General features: G+C 46.7%; 2 protein-coding genes across 2 annotated transcripts in view; one reads left to right on the top strand and one right to left on the bottom strand.

Annotated features, from left to right (window-relative positions):
* Nucleotides 1-7187, bottom strand: part of LOC135696934 (uncharacterized) — a 318502-nt gene extending 311315 nt beyond the window's left edge. Inside the window, exon 1 of the mRNA XM_065216476.1 lies at nucleotides 5926-7187. Within this exon, the coding sequence (XP_065072548.1) occupies nucleotides 5926-6016 (91 nt within the window). The 5' untranslated portion in view covers nucleotides 6017-7187. The remainder of the gene's footprint in view (nucleotides 1-5925) is intronic.
* Nucleotides 7188-13688: 6501 nt separating this feature from the next.
* LOC135696917 (uncharacterized) lies at nucleotides 13689-16202 on the top strand. Its single transcript, XM_065216452.1, has 5 exons — nucleotides 13689-13987; nucleotides 14594-14873; nucleotides 14940-15107; nucleotides 15305-15832; nucleotides 15903-16202. The coding sequence occupies exons 1-5, from the start codon at nucleotides 13689-13691 to the stop codon at nucleotides 16200-16202; spliced, it is 1575 nt and encodes a 524-aa protein (XP_065072524.1).
* The last annotated feature ends 3867 nt before the right edge of the window (nucleotides 16203-20069 follow it).

The following is a 20069-nucleotide window of genomic DNA, read 5'->3' as shown; positions in this document are numbered from 1 at the left end:
CCCCGGTAATTTGGCCGTTTTTAATCTGAATACTTTTTAATTTGAACCCCTTTAACACTCCGAATACGATGCCTCCGAAAAACGTGTAACGGCAAGTTTGCAATGTCATAACTTAGCCATTTCTTAATGAATTTCAAAAATTGTGGTATCTTTAGAATTTTTAGGGTTTGTAGATGATTTTGTTTGCAAAAAGATTGAAAATAGAGTCGTCTACTTTTTTGAAAAGCGAAAAGAGTTGTTACACGTTTTTTTTTAAAGGTGTGTTTGAAGAGTTTTGCAAGTGGCGCAAGATCTGTAATTTATATAAATGGGCACAAATGTTCACAATTAGCCAGAATACAGCCATGGTTCCTATATATGGATCCTAGAGACAACGGAACGGTCCTCAAAAAATCCGGAACATCCGTAAAAGTGGTCAATCCATGAACCTGATCATAGAGCTCTGCGGTTTTTTTTTAAACATTAGGAACTGTGATATAAAAAAATGTTTGGGGTCGTGACATAAACATGTACCTGGATGGCCATGAGACCGTCCTTCGAAAGATCCGGAACATCCGTAAAAGTGGACAACCAATGAAACTGATCCTAGAGCTCCGCGTTTTTTTAACATTAGGATCTGCGATATGAGAATGAATTTGGGACATGGACCCAGATGACCATCAGACCGTCCAGCGGAAGATCCGGAACATCCGTAAAACTGGTAAATCCACGATCCTGATCCTAGAGCTCCGCATTTTTTTTTTTAACATTAGGAACTGTGATGATAGAAGCTATTTGGGGTTGTGACATAAACATGATCCTGGATGTCCATGGGATCGTCCTCCGGAAGATCCGGAACATCCGTAAAAGTGGTCAATCCATGAAACCGATCCTAGAGCTCCGCAGTTTTTGAAAAACATTAAGAACTGAGATGATATAATCAATTTGGTATCGTGACATAAACATGGACCTTGATGGCCATGAGACCGTCCTCCGGAAGATCCGAAACATCCGTGAAAGTGGAAAATTTACGAAACTGATCCTAGAGCTCCGTGGTTTTCTTGAAAACGTTAGGAACTGTGATATTAGAATGATTTTGGGATCGTGACATAATCAAGGACTCAGATGGCCATCGGACCGTCCTCCGGAAGATCCTAAAAAACCGGAAAAGTGGTCAATGTGTGGAACTGTCATATGTAAAATTCAGTGCCAACATTTCAAAGGGGCGTAATTGCATTTGTAAACAATGACTTTCGTCTTCGATTTCTTGCGAATGAAAGCTCACTCATGAAAATGAATGACATCAGCAGGTAGAAGAATGTTTCCTGTCCCAGCTAGCATTGGTAATTTGGAGGGGTGTGCTTTTATTTGCGAGAAATCGACGGCAAAAGCCATTGTTTATAAAAGCAATTACGCCCCTTTGAAATGTTGGCACTGAATTATTTGCGGTCGTGACATAAACATGTACCTAGAAGGCTATGGGGCTGTCCTCCGCAAGGTCTAGAACATCTTTTAAAATGGTCAATCCTTGAAACTGATATCCTAGAGCTCTACGTTTTTTTCGAAAGCATGTGGAACAGCGATATAAGAAAGAATTTGGAGTCATGAAATAAACATGGACCCAAATGGCCATGGGGCCATCCTCTGGTAAGTCCAGAACATCCGTAAAAGAGGTCAATCAATGAAACTGATTCTATAGCTCCGCAGATTTTTTTACAAAAACATAATGTATTAGCTTCTTGTAACCGATAATGAACGATCGTCAGTCGTAGCTTGTTTTGATGTAAGGGGCACGGTGGCCTTAGAGCGACCGTTTTTGCTTTGAAACTAATTTTCTGCCCGACAACAACTCAGCAGCACGAGACTCCTTGAACTGTGTCTCAGAGTCGGCGCACTACTGGGCAAACTGGAGGGGCTACGCGGATGAAAAGGCACTCAAGCTTTCAATTAAACTGAAACACAACGCGGATCAATTTTAGCACTGGATTTCTCCAATTACCGATAGTGTGGATTGTGTGGTGTTGTGTTCGATTTTCTTGGCACATACCCTTGATGACGATGGCGACTACGACGACTGCAGACCAGCGAGCGCTCGCTGTGGTTCCGGAATGATCCTTAAAGGCCGATCTTGTCGGCAAGATGGCGGTACCACCGCTCGGTGAAATTCCGGTACAATTCCGACAATGGCGGACGAAGCGAGGCTGACCGAACGTCGGTTGTAGTGCGATGGCGGGTTGGTTTTACCGGGGCTGGTATAGCGGTTTGTGGAGATGGCTCCGATGCACAGGCGCTTCCTTCTGATGAAGCCGGTCGACGACGGCAAGGCCGCCCTCTGTCGAACCGGGAAGGGAAATTCTCCTTGGTGTTTAGGGCCTTCAGCCAGAGGACGATGTCCTTTACGGTAAGGTCAAGGTAACTAAATGTCACCTAGACCGTAGCGTGCAATGGCGGTCTTTGACTCACCAACCAGAAAACCATTTGATTGGTTGAAAAGAAAGCTCCTAGCGAGGAGGTAACATCCATTAGTGCCTTGGACCAATTTAGAGGATGACTTCGACTTTACCTGAATCAGCTGAATTGGTGATTTCCACTTCACCTTGATTCACTACTCGCACTGTATTCTGTTAAAATGAATTCCATAGACACTTCTGGTCTACACGCTCGCCTGAGATAAAGTGAACGATGGCCGTTCTCTAAGCATCGCAGAACCCTTCAGCTCATCACCCGTGACTCCGTGTCACCTTTTTTCCGCGGCAATGCGCGCCTTATTCAGCAGTCGGCCGTTAAGCATGGCCGTATCGTCTGCCCAGTGGGTTTCACCGCAAGTGTTACACAAATTTATTTGAATGCTCGATCACATGGTGCATATTTAAAATATTGTATTGAACCTTTGTAACAGAACGGTTCCAGCTTACTGAGCCGAAGATCGTGGATTGGAACCCAATCTCCTTTACGTTACTGAGTTGATAGGGTCGCGTCATTTGCTTAGCAGCCTTTAAAAACTCGCATCACTTCCCAATGTGAATCCAGATCTAACTTACCCTTCCCACTAACAAAAACGTCCTTCCCGTGACAACCGTGGAGATGTAGAGGTATACTCGGTCTCATTAACAACAGGTCTCGAAATAACAATCCTTTCCCTCCCCAATGACCGTAAGGACGTGGCCGGCGCCGTTATTGATCTCAAAAATAAGAATTCACCGGATTTTGCACACTGATAATGGATTGCTAGTCCCAAGCCCCATTCATATGATTCTTTGTGCAAATTTCACTAAATCTGGTCAATCACGGAGTAGCAACTACTGAAATGTATGGTCGTCAATGCTCATGCTCATGTTCACAAACTGTATCAGAGATATCTATTTTTTTAGATACACAATCATGAGAACATATGCACGGGAAAAAATCCGTTGTCATTTTCATGAATAAAAAATCATGAAACCATAAAAAAATTCATCCCATGAAATCATGAAAACAATTCATGCTTTCATGAAACAAGCGACGAATATCATGAACAAAAATAATCGCTATCATGGCCGTTAGCTAGCGTTACGCGTACGCGTTTGCCTGTCAAACCGTGCTTATAAAATTTCAGCGTCCATTGCGGTCGGGTGTGAATTTGGAAAAGGAAGCGAATAGAAGCAACGTGTGATCCGTTTCAGTGTCCGGTGCTGGTTTAATCATTTTATTACAATACTGGAACTGGATCAAGTACAATATCTTGCCCTCGATGGGCCAATACTGCCAACAGCGGCAGCCCTAATTACGGAGGAACAGAGGACATACAGAGTAGACTTAGATCCCGAAGCCCCAGAGCTGGATTTTGAAGCTATTCTGTATCGGGCTGGCCTGGACAATTACGCCAGTATTGTGATAAATGACCATGGCATTCAAAATGGCAGAGAGTTCAGCGAGCTTCAGGAAGGAGATATAAAACTCTTCTGCAAAGTAGCACGGGATAGAGTCATGTTTCGCAAACTGCTGAAAAATTTGGTAAGAAATTTTTGTATTTTTTTTTTAAATATGTAATCTATCATTCCAAATTAGTAGCTTCCCGCATAGTAGTATTTACAGTACCCGTTCGTTTTTGGCATGGTTCGATTTTGGCAGCAAAATCACAAAACCGTTCGATTTTGGTGCGGAATCGATTTTGACACCGTGCCCAAATCGAACGGTTTTTGAAAATTATGCATTCTTGCTCCTTGTGACTACAGTTTATAATAAAAGATTAATTCAATCAATAGTTTTCATAAGGGCGTAATTGCTTTTGTAAACAATGGCTTTAGTCGTTGATTTCTCGCGAATCAAAGCTCATACATGCAAATGAACGATGCCAGCAGATAGAGGAAACATTCATCTACCTGATAGCGTCATTCATTTGCATGAGTGAGCTTTTATTCGCGAGAAATCGACGACTAAAGCCATTGTTTACAAAAGCAATTACGCCCTTATGAAAACTATTGATTGAATTATAATTGAATTCTAGATTAAAAAGGTACAGTCAACTCTTCCTTATACGATCTCTCCGTTACTCGATATTCTCACAAAGTCGATGGTCCCTTCAATATTGAGTTAGGGAGCGTTAACTGTTTTCAAATCCATGAATATAGTTCATGGTTTTGATTCGGATGATTCATGATTTCATGAATCTAGTTACGACCCCTCGTCAACCGAAAAAAGTCGTAACGCATAGGTTGCGTTACGAAGAAAAAGCTCATGAAATCATGAATATTATTCATGGTGTATATTCATAACATGAAAACACATTATGTTCATGAAATCATGAGTCATTTTTCTCATTTCTGAGATTGGATTTCTTCCCGTGTGGCTTTGGAATCTCATTACTATTTTTATTTTAACATTAAGAATGTTAAGAATTGTGCATGGACATATATCTTGCAGATTTTCCTCAGTCCTAAATGTATGAAATTTATTCTGTGTGCACTTCATCATGTTTCAAAGCCTTCATTTTAGAAAATAATAAAATTCAAACTGGTTGGTTCCTATGTCTAAGATTTAACTGATGATTAAATATTCAAAATCTAAATTCTGAGAATTTTCTTAAGTTTGATATGCTCGAATTTATGAAACCTGGAAGCTATGTGTTTTCATTACAAAAAGCATGAAACGATCATTGCTTGTTCAAAATCAGTAAGCTTTTAGGGCATCCACACTCCAGGTCCCAATCGTTACTTTGAAATAAATATAATAAAATTTGTTTAACCATTAAAATAATAGTACACCTCAATGACAAAAATTAAGAGCTTGTATCCAAGACACGACCGTAGATTTGACGTAGTATTACGTGCTTGGTATCAATATTTGGCGACTGTGTTAGGGAAACCATTTTTTACAGGCAATCAGTGATAATTTTTATCACCATTGCAACAGTTGGACATTTGTGTTATTTTCAAAAGTGACCTATTGAAAATTGATAAAGTATTCCTTCTAGCAGCTTCGTAGAAAAATTTCCAATCGATTGACTTGTTCAGAATTAAAATCCATACTCTATGAACAGAGTTGTAAGTTGTCAAAACCTGACCACGTTTCGTAACGCGGTCGATTTTGTTTTTTTTTAATTACACCCCCAATATGTTGCCGAAAGACATAATCCTAAGTCAAAAATACTCAAAAACAAGTTGCCCTGACGCAATTTTTCTAGCTACGCCAATGGCTGCAGACTAGCTTATAGAGGCAAAAATTAGCTGTATAAGCCAATTTTTGACTGTATAAGCTGTTTTGTAGTCAAATTTGTTTGTTGTGATGACTTTTCATTGAGGTAAAATCAAACGTTTCAACTCATTTTACCTGTGCTGGCTAACACGTCGACGTAAAGCTTGACCAGCAGACCTCTGTACGTAGATAAGACGCACAAACTTCCCTAAATACCCAACCAAAAACTGTTGATAAAATACTGCTACAAAAAATATACAACTTTCTACTTACCAGTGGTTGAAAACTCCGCCCAGCAGACGACCAGCACGTTCACCAGGAAGATCAGCTGGCAAAGTCCGCCTCCGGCCCGGAGCGCTTTCATTTTTTCTTCTTATTCAACTGCACCACTTCCGCGTCAAATTCCACCGAGTATTATTTGCACCTACCACCCAAGGATACCGACCACTTCCGAACGTTATCCTATCAAACCGCGTGATTTTCTGTGATTTCCAGCACCAAGCTTTTTCTTTTGTTTTCCCACTTGGGTTCTTCTTTTTTTTTTTTCTCTGTTGCTTTATCGCCTTCCAAAGCACTTCACTTGACACTCGCTTAGCCCGATGGTCGCGTTTTCCCAACGGGCATTCTCCTCTTCCGATGTGGTCGTTTGGAAAATCTTTTGTTTTTTTTTCTACACTCTCTCCACCTCCGGCGGATTTACCGATTTTGGTCTCCACCTAGCCCCACCAACCATCAGCTTACGACGGCTGAACGAAAAAATCGAAAAACGTACGAGACAACTTTGACAGAAACGTGCTTCCTCCGGGGGAGGGGGAATTTGCTTCTTCACGACACTTTGGATTCTTTTTATTTTCCTTTTGGTTCAGACTAGAAATTCGCTGCGAATGGGGCGTCCTTGCCTATGATGGTGGCCCATGAACCGTGAATGGCATTATAATTCAATTTTCACCATGTAACAAACAACACTCTGTGTGTGTTTGTGTGGCACTTGCTTCCTTGGTTCTGCTTCGTGTCAAAGGTCAAAAGCTTTGACCGTGGCCACTGGCTTTGAAGACCGTCATGGTCAGATCCGGTTCCACGCTGCTGCGAATCACTTAACTTCCAAACCACACACACCGCTTAAGGCTTCTCGAGAGGACTCCGGAGAAGTAAAAAACCAACCCGAACCAAACCGGCTGCCAGCACTGCTACTACTGAGAATGACTTCCGAAGCACTTGCGAGAACCGAATTCCCAGCGCGACGATGAGCAGTGCAGGAGCAGGAGGACGAGGTTAGAAGGTGGTTCGCTCCCGGCCAACTGTTGTTTTTATTGCGCCAAACTACACTCGGCTCCGGCGCGGTCTTCCACTGTTGCGTCCAGTAGGCCCACCCCGCTGCCCACAGTTCTGGTCCAGCGTTTCTCTTCTATACACAAAGGCTCAAACGTACAAACACATACACACGCACCGACAATCCACAGGATCTGGATGGGCACTGAGCTGCGTTCTGTACTGCTAGTAGGGACTCCTCCGAGACTGATTGGGAAAAAGCTTTCGTTCCGTCCAAACGTTCGCACTGAACTGAACGAACGGAGGATTTGTCGGTCGGTCGATTGGTCGTTGTTGTGGGAGTCCGTTTCATAATCAGACCGGACCGGATTCGAGCGCGGCGAAGGCACGAAGCTGAAAAGTTGAATGAAATTTGGCCGTGAGTAGATACCACCCCTGATGCGATCCTGCGAAAGGCAGTCGGGCGGGAGATGAGTTTTCTGGCTGTTCTCTTCGCTTGCCGCGAGGGATGAGTTGGATGAGAGAAGAGGTGCGAGAGAGCGAGAGAGTGTTGGGAATCTGTGAGAGTGCGGTTGATGAGGTTGGTTTTGGTAGAAGGTTGCAGGGTTGAAGTTGTTGGAAAGTCGAGCGTAATACCAACCGGTGGGAACTAACGATTTTAAATTGGCTCACTGCGTGACTAGCCCATTGGTCCCAAGCAAATCGATTAACGTGCCCCATTTTAGTGGACATTCTAGTACTACTCTATGTTTGTTTTGATTCGCTATGATAGTTTGACAGATAAAATGAGGGGCATTGCTCAACCTGAACTTCGAGCGGACTTTGGATGTTGGAGCCAAGCAAGTGCGATTTGGCAATATGCTCACCAATCGCATTTGCTTTCTCCTGAGGGGTGATTATGAGCCTATCGTCATCATTTTCATCTTTGAGTGGTGGAATGGGTTTAGGGTGCGTCTTTAAGACCTTGGCAACTTTCCAGAATGGTCTGGAGCGGTCGTCCAGATTTTGGACAACACGCCCGAAACTTTCGTTCCGGAGTGAGACCATTCTGGAAGCAATCTCCTTGTTCAGATCTGCCATTTCATGTTTCCTCGCTAGATCTCCAGTCCTCTGAAACTGGCGTCTACGAACATTTCTCAGGCGAATCAAAAGTTGGGTGTGGGAATCAATGGCAATAAACTTATCCCTCACAGGAACTCGTCGGACGCACGCCTCGTCAGCCACGGTTATAGCTTGGTGGAGTCCTTCCAACGCTCGGTCGATGTCCTCCACGTTGTCAAGCGGCGGGTTGTCGATGATGTGCCTGTTTACCACGCGTCCAAACTGGGCCCAGTTTACGCGATGATAGTCCTTGAGCAGGCTTGAAGCAGGAGCCACGTTGCAGCCCAGTTCAGCCACCACCGGTTGGTGGTCGGAGCTGAGTTCGTTCAAGGCTACCGGCTTGGACAAGCCGATATTTGTCAGGAACAGGTCTAGCGTCGATGGGTTGCCCGCCGGTGAGATAAATGTTGGTTTATCCGAAAACCAAACGGAGTACAGCTCATGCAAACGACCGTTCTGGTTCTGCGTGTAGTTCCGCCAGGCCTCATGGCGAGCGTTTATATCTCCTCCTATTACGAAGCGGGAACCGTTACGGGTGATGGTGGACAGGTCCTTCTTGAATTTAGCCGCTAGTCCACTGCTGGCGGCACACTGTCGAGGGCAGTAGACGGCGATGAACTGGACGTATCCAGTCGACGACTTCACCTCCACACCAAGGGCCTCGATGATAGAGGTGCGGATATGGGACATAGTGTGGTATTTTATTCCTTTCTTGAGGACGACCGCAACACCATCCCCCCCCCCCCCCCCTGGAGATGGTGCGATCAAGCCGAATAATGTTGTGGTCAGGCAACCAGAAGTTGTCGCCGGACTTTAGATGGGTCTCAGTTAGAAGGCCCACGTCGATGCTGTGCTTGCGGAGGAAGTCGCCAAGCTCAATATCTTTTGCTCTTACAGAGCAAGCATTCCAGGTGACGATAGTTAGCGGTTTAGACGCCATACTGGATGATGAACTTACCGAGCACTTGGATCTGTTCGGGCTTATTGCGGCACTTACGAAGAGCACCGGACATGTTGACGAAAATTTCCATCAGTTCGTCCGCTGAGAACAGATCGGGGTTGTTGTTTTGCGCTGCTGGTTGTCTCCAAAATCCAGGGGGGGATTGAGATCTTTGGCCAGCAGAATCACCGGAAGCTTCTTGAGGGGGGGGGGGGGGCGGTTTGCACCCGCGAATTCGCTTGCTTTTGCTGGGGAGTTCGAAGAGGCGGAAAATCCTCCGCCCTGAATGCTGGGGTTTTGTCCTTCTTGCGTCCTGGTTGATTGTTGCTTGACGCCTGCTTTCGGATGCGTTTGAAGTCCTCGCGTCTGGAGCACTGTCTGTCGGAACCTTGATGTGCACCACCACAGTTAGCGCATTTTATCGCCACGGTTCCATCCGCAGGGCAGTTGGAAGTGGCGTGTTCTTGAGCGCAGTTGCTGCAGCGTGGCTTGATGTTGCAGTTGCGGGTACCGTGTCCAAAATTGAGACACCGCTGGCACTGCGTTACGTCACGATGGCCGCCACGGTATGGCTCCCATCGTACGATGATGGAGTAGATCGATCGGATGGCTTGCAGCGCATTGAGAGTCACCGTCCCTTTCTGGAAGTGCACCAGAAAAAGACAATCCGGGTACGTCTTCACGTTTTCGTCTCTCCTTGTCATTCGGAAGACAGCGATTGGGGCTAGCTTGTACCGGTTGATTTCAGCTTCGACCATCTTGGGGTCGAAGTTTGGTAAACCCCTGATGACTACCTTGAAGGGCTTCTCACCGGGGATGTCGTGCGTGAAGAATTCCGCCTTGGTATCCTTCAGATATTTCACGGCCACTTCGTACTCCGCTTTGGTTCGGAGCATCACCTTGGTGCCGATCCTGCCGAGCTTAAACTCAGCTGCAACGCCCAGCGATGAAAGATCGCCAATCAGCGTGTTGAGTGGGACTTGCTTCACCACCAGTGGCAGCAGCTTCGTTGTCGACGGCGTCGCCGAAATCACCAATGACGCTGACGTTCGTCGCGGTGGCATCGTCCCGTCCACTCACACCATCGGACTGGCCTTGATTTTTCTTCCTCTTCTTTGACCGCTTCACCGTGGCTGAGGTGGTATTCCCTACATCGGTGGGAAGAGTAGCGTACCTATTCGAAATAGGTACACTCAAGCTACCCTCACCGCTGTTCTTCTTCTCCGTTTTCTCTCGGAGCCTGCTCCGGGAGCGCTGTCTTCCCATCACACGAAGCGACCGACACTACTGACAACGCGATTAAACTGCGAATGTTTGGAACAAACTAGAAACTTTAGAACAACTCGACAGAGCGAGCAAATACCGAACTGTACTGCTTGACGTTCAAGCAGAGAATGTTGATCTCAGCCGGCGCAAAATCATTATCGTTGAAGATAAACCGGTTCAGCGGAAAAATTCCTGCCTTACGGAATCCGTTGACACCAAGAGTCGCGTTAGAAGTCTTCATGAAAACCGAACCGAAAAGCCGGCTGATTTCGTTCAAGGTAACAACCCTACCAGGATTGCATTTGAGGAAACTCTCCACTTCCTTCGAGAAAGCCGTCTTGAGCGGCCTTATGTAGCTTATATCGAGAGGCTGTAGTTTGTGGCTGCAATGGGGGGGCAAGCACACGACTGTCACATGGCACTCACGCGCTCTTTCTATAAAGCCAAGGTTCTTCGTATGCGAAGAATGACCGTCCAAAATCAAAAGAACCGGGTTATCAGCTGTTGAACGCGTGTACTTTAGAAAATGCTCGAACCAGGTGTTGAATTCTATCACAGTCATCCGACCGGAAGAGTTGCAGACAAATACCGTGCCTGGTGGAGCACCTTCCATAAGACTGGTAGTCAAACGGGCCCTAGGGAATATCATCATAGGTGGCAGTATTTGTCCCGTTGTCCAACACTTTGGAACGTTTCGTATGCACCTAAGAATACAAAATGAGTCAAAACATGCATTTTATTTGAAAATGTGTACAACTTACGGTGAGCACAGAGGTTTCATCAACGTTGAAAATCCTGCTGGCACTGAATTTGCCTCCGTCCATTTCACGATGCAGCACATCGAAGAAGTTGTCGACCGCTATCTTGTTGAATGATTGCAACCTTGCTGCTGAGGTAGCCTCAGGAGTACGGAGCGAGAGTTTGGGATGACGCTTCCGAAAACCGTGAAGCCAATCCCAACCAGCCAGCTGTGTCTTCGTATTGAAAACATGTGCTTTCCCGTTGCGTTCGGCCAGCTGGAAGGCAAGGCTCCGGATGTCGCGGGTGGTAATTCCGTAGCATCGAACCACAAAGTCCAAAATGTGGGCCATTAAAACAGCTTCCTCGGCAGGTATGAAAACTGTTTTGAATGAGTCGATTTGCTTCACCTCCTGGCCCAGTACTTCTGCAGTTTTCAGATAGTAAATCAGCGTAGGTCTTGGAATTCCATGGTCCTTGGCTGCTCGTTTGATGGACGTTCCACTCCGGCGGACATAATCTATGGCCGCTTCCATGGCCGTTTTGGACCACTGCTGCCTTCCCGATTGTCTTTAGTACGTTCGCACCATCACTGCCACCAAAACACTGCGTAGGTAAACAATGTAAACAAGTCAACAAAGTGGGCGTTGAGGTTAGATTCTAGAAACAAGTGGTGTTCATTTTGCCCCTACTAGAGGTGTTCGTTTCGCCCCTAATCGACTATATTAATTTGAATGCATTTTTTTTTAAATAAATTATTGCAAAAAACTATATTGTGATAAATGTCAACTTTCAGCAGCGATACAAAGAACGTGTTTGGGGCAAATAGGTAATTGATAATAAATATTCTGAAACGTTCGTAAAACCTTATTTTGCTCTGGTTAGAAATTATAATATTTCAAACCCTTGGGTTATGATTTCTAATTTTTCATATATTTCGTCGAATATAGTCGAAATTGTAGTACTACGCAATGTTTGTTTTGATTCCCTATGAAAGTTTGACAGATAAAATGAGAGGTTCGTGGTTTTTCCTATGTTTCGAGGGGTGAATCGATTAGCTTGGGACCGAAGAGAGTACCAGAGCTGAGCCAAAAAGTTGTGCACGTTATTTCGGGACTTTCTAGTCTTAGAGTTACCTCTATGGGTTAAAAGAGGATATCAACTGTTCTATTGAAAAAATTATATGTTTGATAGTGGTAAAAATGATTAACAACTTACATTTCCGTTTAAATTTAAAAGATTTTGTTATTTTGAGGGTGTCCATTTCACCCCGTGTGTTCATTATGCCCCTAATCCCCCTATTCTTAAAATAAACATGTTGCGTTACTTACCTTGCAGAATGAACCTTTTGACGTAGAACCAACAATCAATATGAAACTAACGATTTTAAATTGGCTCACTACTTGACTAGCCTATTGGTCCCAAGCAAATCGATTAACGTGCCCTATTCCAGCCGAAATTCTAGTACTACACTAGGTTTGTTTTGATTTGCTATGAAAGAGAGACATCATCAAGCTAACACGACGGCGGCAAAATTTCATCATCGCTGGCGACCTGAACTCCAAGCATCAAGCCTGGGGCAACCGTCGGCGAAACCAGAACGGCACAGTCTTGTACAACGATCTGCAGGAAGCCCACTACAACATCCTGTGTCCGGACACTCCCACATCTTCATCAGCAACATTGGCGATAACATCTCTCAACCTATCGCCTACAGCTCGGGCCACTATCCAGTGGTGGCCAAAGTAGGTTTCAAGTTTCCCGGCGAAATTACCATCGTGTCAACTGGCAGCAGTACCAGCGCTGTGTGGACACAGCAACCGACTACGACGTCCTACCGGAGTAGTTCGAAGAAGTCGATCGGTGTCTGCAAACCATCGAAGAGGCGTTATCCCGTGCCAGGGAGCAACACGTACCAGCATCCAGACAGGTGAGTCATACTCTGAACCTTGACAGCCCAACCAAAGATCTTATCAGGCTCCATAACACCATTTGTAGGTCCAGATCCAGCGTGGGCTGCCCACTTGAAAACCAATGTCAATAGGCTAACGAAAATTTTCCAGGCCAGGATCATCAAAAAAGCTCCAAAACCCAAACCCCCAGAGAACAAGTCACCAAGGAGGCGACCGCGAACCCATTCGCGAAGGGTGGTCTTACGAGATCTCCCGCACCCAGTGACTCGAACAAGGACACCAAGCGGCCGAAACCTCTGCCGGACGCAGAGTTAACCGATGAGACCGGCGGACAGCCAGGGGAACAACCCATGGATGGGCCCAGGCTAATAAAAGCCATGAGTGGTTTTGAGACCCTCCCTAGGATACTGGCTATCGCTGGTCAGCTCGATGCGATCATCGAGTTCACTAGCACGCGGAAAAATATCGCGACAGCTCCGCGCAACGGTGCACGAGGCCCAAGACGACCACAAGCGGCTAAAAAAGCGACTGCAAGTCACCGAGAGGACGGAGAAGAGGGAACCGAAGTCTACCCAGACGGACGCCTTCAACTTCGCAGGCAACACTAAGATGGCCAGCGAGGCCCTCCACTTTGCCGTGACACAAGGGCAGAAGCGCGACCGGCCCTCGCCAGTAAAGGGTGCGGCACGCCCTAAGAGATGGAAAGTCTCAGCCCAGGTAGAGTGTGTGGCCGTGGTTGAGCAGCACTGCCGGAACAAACACAGGACGATGGGCGAGGCTCTCATCATCAAGACGGAAGCGTGAGGAAGATGAAAGCTGACGAGCGTCTTGTGGAGATGGGCAATAACGTGAGGAGCATCAGGCGCACTCGTACTGGCGAGATGCTCCTGGTGCTTAAGCGTGGCGCTAAAGACCAGGGACCGACTTACCAGAAACTGGCAAACGGGGTCGTTGGAAATGGGGTGCAGGTAAGATCGCTAGGCTCGACGATCACCATCCAGATTAAGGACTTGGATGAAGTGATAGAGGCGACCAAACTAGACAAGGCGCTCAGGGAGCAGTGCCAAATCGAGGTACCGTCAACAGCGGTTACCTTGAGGAAGGGACTGTTCTCCACCCAGGTGGCTACCAACAATCAATACGAAACTAATGATTTTAAATTGGCTCACTACTTGACTAGCCTATTGGTCCCAAGCAAATCGATTACGTACCCCATTCTAGTCAAAATTCTAGTACTACACAATGTTTGTTTTGATTCGCTAAGAAAGTTTGACAGATAAAATGAGGGGTTATTCGATTTTCCTATGTTTCGAGGGGTGAATCGATTAGCTTGGGACCGAAGAGAGTACCAGAGCTGTGCCAAAAAGTTGAGCACGTTATTTCGGGACCTTCTAGTCTTAGAGTTACCTCTATGTGGCTACCGTCAACCTCCCAGCAGCTGATGCCAGGAAGGTGGCAGCCACTGGGAGGGTACGAGTGGGCTGGTCGGTTTGCCCAGTGAGAATCCCCGGGCTTGCTTGAGACTTGAGATCGGTTATGGCTTGCTTCAGGTGCTCCGGTCAGGGCCATGTGGCTCGGGACTGTAAGAACACCGACAGGAGCAAGCTGTGCAGATGGTGCGGCTCGGAGGGCCATAAGGCGCAAGGCTGCCAAAAGCCGCAGAGGTGCACTATATGCGCGGAGAAGGGGAAATCCCCTACCAACCACATGACAGGTGGCCCACGCTGCCCGGAGGCCAAGAGCAATGCTCAGCCATGTTCGAGGTAGCGCAGTTGAACCTGAACCATTGCTCGGCTGCCCAGCAACTGTTGTGGCAATCGGCAGTGGAATGGGGAGTGGATGTCGCAATCATCTCCGGCCCGTACCGTGTCCCATCCGGCAACGGGAATTGGGTCGAGGACGCGTTGGGGATGGCGGCGATATGCACGATGGGGAGCTTCCCCGTTCAGGAGGTAGTCTCGTCCAACTCGAGCGAGGGATTCGTGATCACCAGGGTAAATGGAGTATATCTAAGTAGCTGTTATGCTCCGCCCAGATGGTCTATCGACCAGTTCTCGCAGATGATGGACATACTCACTGCGGTACTTGTCGGCCTAAGACCGGTGTTCATTGCGGGCGACTTTAACGACTGGGCGGTGGAGTGGGGCAGCCACCACACGAACCAGAGAGGATGCATCCTACTGGAGGCAATGGCCAAACTGGACGTTGTACTAGCCAACACCGGCTCTGTCAGTACCTACAGAAGGAATGGTGCAGAATCCGTCATTGGTGTGACGTACTGCAGCCCGTGTTTGGAGAGCAACCTACACTGAAGGGTCGTGACCATCAGGCGATTCGCTACAGTGTGGGGCTAGGTGAGAGGCGAGTGGCAGGAGGGAATCCTTCCTGCACTCGAGGCTGGCGGACGTCGTTCTTTGATGAATAGGTCTTCGGCGAAGCACTGAGGCGGGAGCGAATAACACCGGATCTGACGGGGGAAGAACTGGTAGCATCGCTGGCAAGGGCGTGCGATACAACCATGCCTAGGAGAGCCTATCCCAGGCATGGCCATAGACCGGTGTACTGGTGGAGTGAGTCGATTGCTATCCTCAGGGCGTCTTGCCTCCATGCGAGAAGGAGGATGCAACGAGCTCGTACGACCGAATCTCGAGAGGAACGCCGCGTCGCTCTTCGAGCGGCTAAGGCGGCCCTCAACAAAGAGATCGGCAGACACAAGTGTGCGTGCTTTGACAGTTTATGCCAAAGAGCCAACACGAACCCATGGGGGGATGCCTACAAAGTGGTCATGGCCAAGACCCGTGGCGTGGCGGCACCCCCGGATAGATCGCCGGCGATGTTGGCGTCGATCGTTGGGTTCTTGTTTCCGCGTAGGGACGTTGACTCCTGGCCGTGGATCAGGGAGAAATGTCGAGTGACAAACAGAGAACTGAGCGATATTGTCAAGTCACTGGTGGTGGGCAAGGCCCCGGGCCCAGACGGCCCCCGTTGCGGAAAATACAGACATGTTCCGTTCTATTTTTCAGACCTGTCTGGACGTAGGCATCTTCCCAGATGCGTGGAAGCAGCAGAGGCTGGTGCTGCTCCCGAAGCCAGGAAAACCCCCTGGGGACCCGTCAACATACAGGCCCATTTGTTTGCTGGACACCACTGGTAAACTGCTTGAGAGTGTCATCCTCAACAGGTTGTCGGCTTACACTGAAGGTGTAGACTGCCTGTCAAGCAGCCAGTACGGGTTCCGTAAAGGCAGATCCACGGTGGAAGCCATCTGTGACGTCATTCAGACGGCAGAGGTGGTCCACCGGAAACGAAGGGGCATCGGTTAATGCGCGGTGGTAACCCTAGACGTGAAGAACGCGTTCAACAGCGCGTGCTGGGGGGCGATAGCCCGCTCGCTACAACAGCTCCGAATTCCCGGAAGAACTGTACAAGATTCTGGAAAGCTACTTCCAGAATCGTGTGTTGAAGTACGACAGAGAAGATGGCAAAAAATGCGTTAGAGTCACCGCCGGAGTGCCACAAGGCTACATCCTGGGCCCGGTGTTATGGAACGTCATGTACGATGGAGTGTTGAGGATACGATTCCCAGTAGGCGTGAAAATTGTAGGTTTTGCCGACGATGTCACGCTGGTAGTTAACGGGGATTCCCTCGAGGAGGTAGAGCTGACAGTGGCTCACTCCGTCAAGCTTGTGGAGGAATGGATGAAATCCAGGAAGCTGGAGCTTGCCCGAGATCCAGGAAGCTGGAGCTTGCCCATCACAACACGGAAGTGGTCTTAGTCAACAATCGCATGTCGGTGCAGCATGCGACGTTGACAGTCGGCGAGAACACAATTAGGTCGGTGCGCTCTCTGAAACTCTTGGGGGTTATGCTCGATGATAAGCTCAGCTTCGGCTGCCAAGTCGAGTACGCCTGCAAGAGAGCGTCTACGGCTGTGGGGGGCATTATTCCGCATGATGTCAAACAGCTCGGCAGTGAATGCCAGTAAGCGCAGGCTCCTCGCTGGGGTCGTAGTATCTATTATCAGATACGGCGGCCCTGCGTGGGCTGCGGTACTGGATATTGACTGTCACAGGCGGAAATTAGAGAGTACACACAGGCTAATGTGCTTGAGGGTGGCCAGTGCATACCGCACCATACTTGGAAAAAAATCCGTTCCCGAAAACGGGAACGGACCGTGAACTAAAAATCACGGCCAGCTATCCAGAACAAAATTTTCTCAAATATACACCGTGAACTATGGTTCACGGCTGTGGTTCACGAATATGGGAACTCTTTTTTTCCCGTGTAAGCATCGGATATTTTCGAATTCAGCGCATCCAGAAGCCCTAGTCCCCCCTCTAAAAGGGAAACCTAAAGAGATCTCAAGCAGAAGAACGTTAAAGATTACTTCAGATCTGCTCACAAATTTGTTGGAGGTTGATCTGCAACAGCAGAACGTGTCTATAGATACTTGCTGATTTTTGAATAATTTTCAAGTAGCAGGAAAATGTTCTAAGTGATTGTTGATCACCTTTCAATATTTTGGAAGGTTGAACTGCAACAACAGTTGTTGCTGTTTAGTCATAAGCTATAAATGCACCGCCCAGTTAAGAGGGTACTGCCATAATTGCCATATCCCATAGTGAGAAAATTTGCTGTCACCCCCTTGCATCAAACCGAACCGAATGAATAAAAGATACAATATTTCCACCGCCAACTGCATACCTGCCTTAGAAGCAGACACCCGTTCAAAACTATGAATGGTACCTTCTCCTGGAAGCATCCCGTGTTCTCTCGTTCCAAAAACCCGGATTCCCCTCCAAAGCAAAAACCGAAATCTCTCCCCCGAGTATCCGCTCTAATCCGGTGGCTCCACAGAGAACCCCAAAGCCCACACAAATTTTCCCCCAGAGCGCCGCGTTCACAATCCGACCGAGTAAAAGCGTAGGCGACGGTTCCGAATGCTAGCACACGACACCCCACAACACACCACGGTATGGTCCCATGTAGGGGCCTACTTCCTCCAGATCTAGGATGTGGAATTTCTCAATGATTGCACGCGACTGTCATGCGCACCACGAAGCGCGAAAATTCCTCTCGCTCGCTCTCTCGCTATTTTCCTTTGGCACGGCTGTTGAATGCATGCTCACCAACCACCCAGCGCGGGGAAAACGAGGGAACAATACTTTTCCGATGAGAATCCCGATGGAGGAAAATCGCAACGATGGGGATCTGTTTTGAATTTTGCCTACGCGGGATGGCTACTCTGGGAGAAGGATGAAAAGTGGGCACCGAATGCCGAGTATTGAATGAAATTGCATCCGTAGGTTTTGTGGCAACTGAAGTGTGGAGTGTGGAGCGGAAATTGCGCGCTGTAGATGCTGGAAGACAATCAATAAATTATCGGAATGAAATTTCAGCAACCACGTGGGTGCTGCTATATGAATCAGGTAGTCGTCAAATTGAATCAAATGATGGCTTTGGTGTATTTGCCACCCCATTGGGTTGTTTAGGGGTATTGAGGTAAATTAAGGAGAAAGTCACTCCGCACACCAATCTTTGGTCAACTTTTTTCTCAGTGTGCCGATTGTGCAAGCTGTGATTGTTTGAAAAATACGTTTATTATGGTTTATTTGGCAACTCGGTATTTCTGATAGCTCGAATGTTTTGGTTTGCAATCGCAAGGATATCATCGGACTAGCGGCAACCAAGCAGGAATCAAGGGGCAATCAACTTCATTTATCAGCTGAATTGTAAATACACAATTCTAAAAATATAGTAAAAAAATTATAAAAATACTTTAATGTGTACACGTTAAAACTAAAATACCTTAAATGAAATACTCAAAAATACCTCGAAAATACTTTGTACACAAAACATACATTTCATGATGAATTTAATACACTTTAATAGGGGAATTTACGTATTCTCGTCAATCTAAGTAGCTTCCGCACTTCTATTAGCATTTTCTCAGTGTCACGCACACATATGACGTGTCTGTTTGTTTACATTCATCTGCTGCTAGCTATTCTATCCATTCCAATCAACAAAACTGTCCAAAACGGTTTGAAAACGTTATTCAAGCGCTCCAAACTTCTCAGGTGAGTGTGACTATTGTCGGCAGCCTCTTTTACTTCGGCAACCTTTCCGTTTAAACTGCGTGTAAACCAGCTTTTCTATTATCGGCAACTCGAAATCAGCAGCATTTTGAACACCTGGCATAACAGGTTTGCTCAGTCGTAAAAATGTATTAGGATGGAAGTTGAAAGACTAAGGAATCGTTTAAATACATTCAGCGAAGTGTTTTAGTGAGAAAATACATAGAAATTAACGTTTAAATTGTCGTTGCCGAAAACAGTCGATGGCTGCCGAAGCCATCATTTACCCTACAAAAATACAAAAAACTTAAATATACATAAATACGGAAAAAATGCAAAATACGGGTAGATGAATCGAAAATAATCAAGTTGACAGCCCCTCGGGAGGAATGCAATGTCGAAAATAGAAAATATTGCAGGTTTCGTACCTGATTAGCCTACTTCGCTAAAAATAAGTACGCAGTTTTTTTAAACGTAGGACTACGTCTGTGATTTCTATATGTGGGTACACTTTCGGAAAACCGGAATTCAAAAATGTAACAAAATTCTGAAAGATTTTGAACATTAATAACTCAGCTTCCCCTGGACCTATTTCAATAATTTTATCACCAATCGATCAGAAATATTTCTACGCATCAATGCTTTTGACCGATGAGTCGTCATAATCGAGTATCACTTGATTGCACATCATTCTGCTTTAACCTGAAAAGTTATAAAAGAGCGCTACTGTCTAGCTACAACTCAGGACATTCTCTGCTTGACCATCAAGCTTTACAGTCCTATTCTCTTTTCGCTCGCTCTCTCGAGTAGTTCGGTGTTTTGAGTCGGTCGTTTAGTCGTGGTACCCGTCGAGAGTTTTCGCTTTGGCTAGCAACGTGTCGTCAGTTCACGCCTCTCTTGTGGCAGTCGCTAAATCGGCGGTAATCGAGCAACAATTGAATGCCTCCACTCACCCGTTGGTGATGGGTCGCCAAAGTTGTGAAAATCCGCCGATATTAGTTATGCGCAAATCACCCACGGCGCAGTTAATTATTGTTCAACTTACCCGTGCAGCAGCTGAATCCAGAAATGACCTTTCACCAACTGACAGGAAATGCGTAAGAAAAGTCATG

The sequence above is a fragment of the Ochlerotatus camptorhynchus genome, unplaced genomic scaffold (genome assembly GCF_037179485.1).
Source record: "Ochlerotatus camptorhynchus isolate MF236.1 unplaced genomic scaffold, CSIRO-AGI_Acam_v1.1 ptg000063l, whole genome shotgun sequence".
In the NCBI taxonomy this organism is placed as follows: domain Eukaryota; kingdom Metazoa; phylum Arthropoda; class Insecta; order Diptera; family Culicidae; genus Ochlerotatus; species Ochlerotatus camptorhynchus.
The sequence above is the reverse complement of the archived record's forward strand: the minus strand, read 5'-3'. Positions and strand labels throughout refer to the sequence as shown.

Coding starts and splice junctions, on each gene's coding strand:
- LOC135696917 (XM_065216452.1), top strand. CDS start 13,689: ATGAAAGCTGACGAGCGTCTTGTGGAGATGGGCAATAACGTGAGGAGC. Junction 15,108..15,304: donor TACTAGCCAACACCGGCTCT/GTCAGTACCTAC, acceptor TTTGATGAATAG/GTCTTCGGCGAAGCACTGAG. Junction 15,833..15,902: donor ATATTGTCAAGTCACTGGTG/GTGGGCAAGGCC, acceptor TCTATTTTTCAG/ACCTGTCTGGACGTAGGCAT.